General features: G+C 30.0%; 1 protein-coding gene across 1 annotated transcript in view; it reads left to right on the forward strand.

The window, feature by feature from the left end:
- LOC105118465 (GDSL esterase/lipase CPRD49-like) overlaps positions 1-357 on the forward strand; it is a 3821-nt gene extending 3464 nt beyond the window's left edge. The window contains exon 6 of the mRNA XM_011016434.1: positions 54-357. Within this exon, the coding sequence (XP_011014736.1) occupies positions 54-231 (178 nt within the window). The 3' untranslated portion in view covers positions 232-357. The remainder of the gene's footprint in view (positions 1-53) is intronic.
- The last annotated feature ends 10288 nt before the right edge of the window (positions 358-10645 follow it).

Here is a 10645-nt window from a genome sequence, read left to right on the forward strand (position 1 = left end):
ATATATATATATATATATTTGCTGATATAACTTTTGGATTGGTGTTTGGGCAGTGATGGGGTTCATCTTGCATCAGAGGGGAGCAAAATTGTGGCGAAAGAGATAATGAGGGCCCTTGAAGAGGCAGAATGGGAACCAAGTCTTTATTGGAAGTTAATGCCATCTGAATTTGTAGGGATCTCCCCATTCGATTCAGAAGGCAATGGAACCATCATAAATTCAAAAATGTGAGGGGAAGAAGATCCCATGCCATGAAGAATACTAGGGATCTCCCCATTCGATTCAGAAGACAATAATGGAACCATCAGAAATTCAAAAATGTTAGGGGAAGAAGATCCCATGAATAATATTTCATTTATCTGCCCATCTCTCATGCCTTTCATTTGCAATCGTTTCATTGCAGATAATGTTTCTACAGATAGTAAAAATGTAATATTTATGCTCTCAAAAATATAAAAATTAATTCTTCAAACCACACGGCATGATTGTTCAAGAAAAGCTCCTTAAATTAATCACTTCACAAAAAGCATCTTCTAAGATGAGAAATGCCTTGGATTTGTTATTTTTTGGAACTTTTCCTTCGGCCTCCGAGCAGGGAATGAGTTTGAGAAAATTCTTTTGTGGGCCTTAGAAGGACAGACACTCTAAAGTAAAAGAAATTTCTTTTTTGATTCGGTGACTATACAAAATGGCAGAAAGTGCGCTATACTATTTACTGTTAAGGCAACCAATGAATCTGGCCATTCTGAACCAGGAGACGATGTTTTTTTTTTTTAAGATAGTTTTTTTTTTAAAAAAATATATTATAATAATATTTTTTTATTTTCTAAAATTTATTTTAAATATTATTACATTAAAATAACCTAAAAATAAAAAAAATTAATTTTCACACTATAAATTTGTTTGGTAGGGTTCGTTGTAATTATTTTTTAAATTATTTTTTATATTAAAATATATATCAATAAATTTTTTATTTTAAAAAAATTATTTTTGATATTAGTATATTAAAATAATTTAAAAATACTAAAAATATATTAATTAAAAATAAATAAAAAATTAAAAAAAATAATTTTTAAAAAAATACTTTTAAAATATATAAAAAAACAATTTCTATATCACGGACATCACGTTGAACATGAACCCATGCTCACACATACCAATAAACATCATCTCTCGATTTGTCACTATCCATGTACGTTGCTGCTGTCCAAGCATTTGTGAGCCTTTATGCTAGCAGCAAGCATTAGCTGGAAGAATATTTACCACGTTTTGATATCACATTATAAGGGCTACCATGTGCACTTTTAGAAATTCATTTAATATCAATAAAATTATTAATAAAATAATTCTTTCAATAATTTAAAGTTATCATCATTGACCAAATTTAATTTATTAGTAATTTTATTGATAGATACCACAGCCAAATTCCATCAATATCTACCGGTATAATGTTGAGAATATCAAAAAAAGGGTTAGTTTGCTGACGTGGAGGTTATTGCAAGTGTTTTTATCGATGGAATCACCAAAGGATTCAGAACGCCAGCTCTGTATGGTGACATGACCGATTTACTGATGAAAATGCCAACGAAATCACCTAGGAATTCAAAGCACAGCTCCGTATAGTGACGTGCCCTGTTTACTGTTAAACTAACCAACATAATCACAAACAAAATATGTCTGTTGGTGAATCTATTGGCAAGAGTTAATATATCCCCACTCTGTCAACCCCCTCCTCATTTCTTCTTCTTTTTTCCTATCCCAACTCTCCCCAACTGCAGGTAACTAGCCAAAAAAAAATCTTCATCTTCTTAGCACAACAAGTCATATTTCTTGAAGTCTTCTCGTCACAACATACGTATTCTCATTTACTGATGGATTTTTATCAATTTTTGTAAGTAATTCTATCTTTTTAAATTTTAACATTTAAATGTCAATTTTATTATTTGTTTAGTATATGTATTTTGTTTGTAGATGTATATATTTTATTGTTATTTCTCAAACAAACTTATATTATATGAATGTATAATTTTATACTTACTATGGTTTGTTTTATATTTTGTAAGATTGTATTTGTTTGTAAATTATTGAAATTTTATTGAATTACCGAATTATATGTGTTGTTTTGAAATAATTAATAGCTTGCTTAATAGATCCGTTTTAATTTTTATCAATGGTATTATAGAGTTGTAATTTTTATAAATTTATATATATATATATGTATTAATTTGTATAGACGTTGATAATTGATAATGAATATTTAATATTTATGAAAAGTTGTATTTTGTTTGTTAGATAATCTTGAAGTGAACTAATATTTTTATAAATTTATTTACCTAACATAGTTAATTAATATATGTTGTCATCATAATTTTATAAAAGTTCAATAGAAGTCATGGATGATCGTTCATAGATGTATTGAGATTCACACTAAGGATTACGAAGGATGGATTATTGTAACGAGGTTCAAGGTTTTATTAATTCCATAATATCTATTCCTAGAAATTTTACTGAAGGTGGTATTAGGTGTCCATGCAGGAAGTGTCATAATAAAGAATATATGCATCTAGATGTTGTAACGATACATCTTCTACACAAAAGGTTTATAGAGAATTACTAGTATTGGTATGTATATGGAAAAGTATTTGTCAATAAGAGGAGAATGGGAGAAAGGGTGGTTGGGTCAACTTCTATTGCTAGCAACGTGCATGAAGCAACAAATGACAACACTGATCCTTACAATAATATGGTTATAAATGCAATGAGAATAAATCAAAGTAATGTCAGTCAATGTCCAATTATGGAAGAAGAACCAAATGCAGATGCAGTTAGGTTTTTTTATTTGTTGAAAGATTCTAATGAATCATTATGGAATGGCTGCACGAACCATAGTAAGTTATCAACCGTAGCATAAGTGCTCATTATCAAGTTAGATCACGGGTTAAGTGAAGTCGTGTATGACAAGATTATTGAATGGACGAGAAGCATTTTACCTAAAGGGAACATGCTAAAAGAGAACTTCTATACTGCAAAGTCCATGATAAAACCCCTCGGTTTAGGATACCAGAAAATTAACATGTGTCCTAACTTCTACATGTTATACTACCCTTAAAATGTTGAGATGATCGAGTGCATAACATATGGGCATTCCAGTTACATACTAAGAACCAGTAGGGTTAATACTCTAGTGGCATAAAAAAACTTAGAGACTTCTCAATCACATTTAGACTGCAGAGGTAATTCATGTCATCAAGAACTATTGAGCACATGACAGGGCACCAATTACATGATGCGGTTGATCGAGTGATTCATGTCACCAAGGTCGATCAACTGCATCATGTGATTGGTGCATCCTTCTAACGGCAAAGCATGGAAACACTTTAACAGTATGCATCCTTACTTTTCACCTGAATCAAGGAACGTGTATCTTGGGTTGTGTACAGACAGATTCAACCTATTTGGGTCATTTGCTGCTTGATTAGTACTTAAAAGTGTATTTTTATCAAGGTTTTATATCATCATTTTGCACTTGAAATATCAATAACTCCTTAACGAAAGCATATTTTATACTAACATATCTAATAATATAAGATGCCTTTAATTTATGGTAAATGTTCATTTTAAATACAGGCCTATCATATAAATGAAATGTGTGGTTTCCAATTGAATAATAAGAGTTTATACTATACTTGTTTGACATACCATTAGTGGATCCTTTAACCTTGAAATTTGTTGTTATCATTGTTTAATCCTTAAGTTAATTTTTCATCTCAAAGTTCTCATTAACTTCTTCTTCTTCTTCTTCTTTATTATTATTACTACTACTACTACTACTACTACTACTATTATTATTATTATTATTATTATTATTATTATTGTTACTATTGTTGTTATTGTATTATTGTTATCTATAATTTATACAATTAACCTCCTTATGATTCGACCTCAGTTTTGCCGGGTTATTTATTACTTCGATATTCCTGCATTTAGGAGAAGATATCAATCTTTTGGTTGTGTCAAGTTTTTGACACCATTGCCGGGAGGTAAGTTCTTGTACAAATTATAGTATTTGTTTTTTTTTTTCAATTTTCTTGTTTATAACTTTGTTTCTTTTCTCTTGTTTTCTTCTTTCTTTTATTCTATTCATATATGTGCATGAGAGTGTGGTCATGTACATTAAATGATAGACTTTATAGGGTATCCTTATTATTTTCTGAAAATATGGCCGAAGAAGATAATCAATCACTTCATAATGAGAATAATGAGAATAACCGTGTTAGAACATTTAAAGACCACATGAATCCCACAAGAACAAGTGCACCATCATGCATAGTTTTTCCTCCTGATGCATCTCATTTTAATTTTAAGCCAGACATTATTCAACTTTTACCTTCTTTTCATGGTTTAGATTTAGAAAATCCATACTTGCATTTAAGGGAATTTGAGGAGGTCTGTAACACCTATAATGACTTAAATTGTAGCATAAACACCATTAGATTAAAGGTTTTTTCTTTTTCATTAAAAAATAAAGCTAAAACATGGCTACAAAATTTGAGACCTGGATCCATTCGTGCTTGGGATGAAATGCAACAACAGTTTTTAAAGAAGTTTTTCCCTTCTCACAAACCAAACTCTTTTAAAAGATAAATCACCACTTTCACTCATAAACTAGGAGAAACATTTTACCAATATTGGGATAGGTATTGAGACTTGCTTAATACGTGCCCTCATCACGGTTTTGAAACATGGATATTAGTTTCATATTTTTATGAAGGGTTAACACCTAGAGATAAACAAATGGTTGAATTGATGTGCGATGGAACTTTTAAAGATAAAGACCATGATGAAGCAATGGAGCACTTAGACTTATTAGCTGAAAATACTCAAAATTATGACACTGCAAGTACTTATGAGGCACCGAGTAAAACACAACCTCATACATTAGGGAACCTCCTTTGTGTGTGGTTTTCAATTGAATAACAAGAGTTTATACTATACTTATTTGACATAACATTAGTGTATCCTCTAACCTTGACATTTGTTGTTATTAATGTTTAATCCTTGCATTAATCTTTCATCTCAAAGTTCTCATCAACTTCTTCTTCTTCTTCTTTTTCTTTATTATTATTATTATTATTATTATTATTATTACTACTACTACTACTACTACTACTACTACTATTACTAATACTACTACTATTGTTACTGTTGTTATTGTATTATTGTTATCTATAATTTATACAATTAACCTCCCTATGATTCGACCCTGGTTTTGCCGGGTTATTTATTACTTCGACACTCCTGCACTTGGGAGAAAATATTAATCTTTTGATTGTGTCACTACTTCTTATTCTTGTTGACCAGTCATACTAACGGTTTATAACTTGCCACCGGGGATGTGTATGAGGCTGGAGTTCATGTTTTTATTTATGTTCATACTAGGTCCAAGCAGCCCGGGCCGGAATATAGATATTTATCTTTGACCGTTGATTAATGATATATCGAGGAAACAAAATTTTCTTAAAAGGATAGCTTTGATGTGGACTATCAATGATTTTCCAACTTATAGAGTGCTATCTAGTTGAAGCACACATGGGAAACTAGCATATCCATACTACATGGAAAACAACAAGTCATTCACGCTAACCAACGGAGGTAAAGCTTTGTTTTTTTACTGTCACCGTCGTTTCTTGTCACATAATCATAGTTACAGAAAGAACAAAAAAAGATTTTTTTGTTAGTGGAGTTGAAAAGGATGTTTCTCCCTCCTTTCTTTTTGGTGAAGAATTGCATGATGTTGTATCAGAGTACGGTGACATTGTGTTTAGTCTTCAATCAGGTAAGTAAAATTTCCCTGATTTTGGTTTGACCTATAATTGGGTAAAGCAAAGTATCTTTTGAGATATTGAAAGACCAATATTTTTCGCTATAAACATGATGTCATGCACATAAAAAGAACGTGTTTGAGAAAATTTACAAAGGACAATATCAAGGCTAGATTGGATGTAGCATGTAGCGTTGTTCTGTAACCATAAAAATATGAAGTTGGTTTGTGATGATTCGTGGGTCCCAAAACCAAGAGCAAGCTTCATGTTAGAGAAAAACACATAACTACTAGTCTATAAATGCCTTAAGAGTCTGTATTTTCTAGATGGACATACCTCGAACATATCAAGACTGATTAATATGGAGGAATGCAGATTGTATAGAATGAAGAGTCATGACTGCCACGTGTTTATACTAACACTCATTCCATTAGCTTTTCAGGATTTATTGCCAAAGGGGATATGGGATGCGCTCATGGAGATCAGTCATTTCTTTAAAGATTCATGCTCTAAAAAGTTAAATGTTGATCACATTGAGAGGCTTGAAACAAATATCATCGAGACACTATCCAAACTTGAGATGATATTCCCTCCATTAATTTTTGACTCAATAGAGCATCTCCCCATACATCTACCATTCGAGGCAAAATTTGGAGGACCGGTCCAGCATAGATGGATGTACCCATTCGAACGATTAAATATTACAGTTGCAATGTAATTCATATATAAAAGTATTTTCTTTGTTTTTCTTCATTGAAAATATTTGATTAATTCAATACAGGTACTTGTTCAATCTCAAGAAAAAGGTTAAGAACAAGGCACATGTTGAGGCTTTGATATGTAAGGCCTATATTGTTATGGAGATCTCAACATTTATCTTGTACTACTTCAAACCTTATCTGAGAACGAGAATCAATCACGTTCCACGGCATGATGATGATGATAAAGTGTCTTTCAGTGGAAACTTGTCCATATTCTCCAATCTTAGATGACCGACACCTAAAAATGTCATAAGAGCAAGATATTTGTCAAAAATAGAGTTTAAACAAGCACATAATTATGTTCTATTTAACTGTGATGAGCTAAGACCTTTTATTCAATAAGTATATATATGTATAATACTAATTAAACTTTGTCAATAATACATTGTTAATTATATTTTGTAATATAATACACTCATTACCACTTACAGGAAACATCGATAATATTTGTTGTCCAATAACTTACAGCTGACCAAATCCTAGATCTTTTAATTACAAAATAAACAATTTGCCACATGGTTTAGAACACATGTAAGCATTATCACAAACTCATTCTCACTTGTAAAATTATTGTATGCATATCATTACATGATTCTCGTTTACTGTTTATTGATGTACATTATATACAGGGTTTATCAAATGAGAACAAGTGATGTTAAGTCATTGTCTTCACTAAGCTTAGGTCCTGAAAGAAAATTTAAGTGTTATAGTAGGTATTTTATTAATGCATATGTTTTTCATATTGAAGAATATGGGTATGGTAGAAAGACATACAACAGCAGTATTTGTGTTAAGGGATCGACTAGTAGTGAGTTAAAAGTTAACTACTATATTAGATTAGAAAAGGTCGTCGAACTACAATATCATAGCGAGCAGAATAGAGTGTTTTTATTCAAATGTTATTGGTATGACACGACTAATAGAGGAATTAGAATTGATCTACACTATGTTCTCGTCAAAATCAACTCAAAAGCTAGACTCCACAACGTAAACGATGTCTTTATTTTCACAAAGCAATGTCAACAAGTTTATTACACATACACCCCTTCTTCTAGAAAGGATCGATCAAGAGTGGATTGGTTGTTCATTTTAAAAACAAAACCTAAGGGTCGTGTCGAGCTTGTTCAAGATGAGAACGAAGACATAAGTGTGTGAGATGAAGTCTTTCCAGTTAGTGAATTGGTTGAACCATATTGAGTTGATCCTTCGATTGACTTGAAAGAAAATTCAAATTTTCATATTTTTTATGATAGTCTTGTTGATGTTGACGCGGAGGAGTCGAATGTTGTTTTGGGCTCTAGCGGATAAGCAAATGTCGATGAAGATGATGATATCCATCTTGAAGATTGTGATGAAGGTGATGACTATTCAATTAACAATAAAAAAGAAGAAAATTTGGACTAACTATCAAAATAAAGCCATGTGTAAAACATTTTTTTTCATGAATATATATTATGGATGATATATTTTGTAAAATGAAATATTTATTTTATAAGTTTATATATTGTTTAAACACTATTGTTATTATTCTGTGTGATGGATAGTTTAACTATCAAAATAATTACTTAAAATGTCACTATCACCGACGTCCATACCTACAGATAAACGTCCATCGACATTTCACATAGAGTTAAAAAATAATTACTTGAAATGCCATTATCACTAACGCCTATATCGACGAACAAACTTCCATTGGCATTTCACAGAGAGTTGAAAAGTAATTACTTGAAATGTCACAACCACCGACGACCATACCGACGGATTCCAGTACGTTGGTATATTGTCGACGGGTCACTATTATCGACAACATCACCAACGAACTATGCGAATTTCAAAGAGTGGTGCATTAAATGCATCTCTAATAGTGTCATTTTGCCAATGAAATTACCGACTAACAGCGAAAAATATGGAGGGTAACACAAAACGTTGGTGCAAAATTCAAAAATTACCGAAGAATTTTCAAAGCTTCACCGATAGAATAAATAAAAATAATATTTTTTTATTTTCATCGATGAATCCGTCGATAAAACTGCCCTATAAATCCCAGCAACGGCCTCCATTCTTGATTTCTCCTCTTCTTCGATTGTTTTGCTTCATTTCCTTCAAGATTACTACAAAGGTTACTAGTTTTATTTTTCAATCTTCATCAAATTAAAATGTATGTGTTTCCTTTATTTCATTTTACTTTAAGTATTTTTTTTATTTTAGCTATCTTTATTTTTGTTATATTTTTAGTTTTGGTGTATTTTTATAATGTAGATAAAGTCTTGAAATAAACACATTATTAAGGCAAGTATATTTCATTCCTAAAGTCTATAGTTTTTTTTAATTTATTGAATATATTTTATTGTTATATTGGCATAATTATTGAATAATGTTTTGAATTTTAATTGTTAATATTGAATTTACCTTAGAATTAGTAATTGAATATGTTGGAATAATTAGTAATTTTACTATATTATTGCATTATTTGTGTTTAATTATTTCCATTGATTTTAATTGTTAGTTTATAGTTTTTTTAAAAAAAAATTATTCAATATATTTTATTGTTGTATTGGCATAATAATTGAATAATTTGTTGAATTATGATTGTTAATGTTGAATTTACCTTAGTATAAGTAATTGACTATGTTAGAATAATTAGTAATTTTACTACATTATTGCATGATTTGTGTTTAATTATTTGCATTAATTTTAATTGTTAGTCTAGAGTTTTTTTAAATTATTGAATATTTTTTATTGTTTGTATTTATATAATGATTGAATAATTTGTTGAATTGTAGTTGTTAATTTTGAATTACCTTAAAATAAGTAATTGAATATGTTGGAATAATTAGTAATTTTACTACATTATTGCATGATTTTTGTTTAATTATTTGCATTAATTTTAATTGTTAGTCTAGAGTTTTTTTAAATTATTGAATATTTTTTATTGTTTGTATTTATATAACGATTGAATAATTTGTTGAATTATAATTGTTAATGTTGAATTTACCTTAAAATAAGTAATTGAATATGTTGGAATAATTAGTAATTTTACTACATTATTGCATGATTTGTTTTAAATTATTTGCATTAATTTTAATTGTTAGTCTATATTTTTTTTAAATTATTGAATATTTTTTATTTTTTGTATTTATATAATGATTGAATAATTTGTTGAATTATAATTATTAATGTTGAATTTACCTTAGAATAAGTAATTGAATATGTTGGAATAATTAGTCATTTTACTACATTATTGCATGATTTGTGTTTAATTATTTGCATTAATTTTAATTATTAGTCTAGAGTTTTTTTTTTGAATTTATTGAATATTTTTTATTGTTTGTATTTATATAATAATTGAATATGTTGTTAATGTTGAATTTACCTTGTAATTAATATGAATATATATATATATATATATAGATACACAATATTAGTATAGATGGAGTCAATTGGTTGTGGTTTTTGTCAATATTTGTAGGTTTGTGGATTTAGGTAGTATCTAGTATAGGGGAGCTGCTTGTCGCAAGGTTGGGCTAGCGCGACGTTGTCTGTCGACGGCGGAGGCTTTTTATCGTGCCTCCGGTGTGAGGTGTTATGTGTTGGAAAAGGGTTTTGGATTTAATCATAAATTTATGACTAATGTTTAGGAGTAACCACCTAGTATTATGGTCACTAGGAACTTATGGTTTACAAGAGTCTAAGTAAAGAACTGGATGTGTAAGGGAAAAACGCATCACCCCTAGTGCACCCTACCTAAGGTAAGCTGCATTGTTGTTTGATTTCTTTTTCTAAATCAGGTATTTATTGGTCTTTTCTAAAGCTCAAGGCAGATTTATCTTCGTAAGAGAGTTTCAACTTTATTGGGTTACCTCCTAAGCGTTCTAAAGTCTGAATTTTAGCATCGCATTTATTTACATCTTGTATCTATAATACTTGAGGGTGTACTGACACGACTAAAATATTGATGTCTTCTCCCAAGTGCAGGAGTGTCGAAGTAATAAATAACCCGGTAAGACCGGGGTCGAACCACAGGGAGGTTAATTGTACAAATTATAAATAACAATAATACAA

Source organism: Populus euphratica, unplaced genomic scaffold, assembly GCF_000495115.2.
Source record: "Populus euphratica unplaced genomic scaffold, PopEup_1.0 scaffold1964.1, whole genome shotgun sequence".
Lineage (NCBI taxonomy): Eukaryota > Viridiplantae > Streptophyta > Magnoliopsida > Malpighiales > Salicaceae > Populus > Populus euphratica.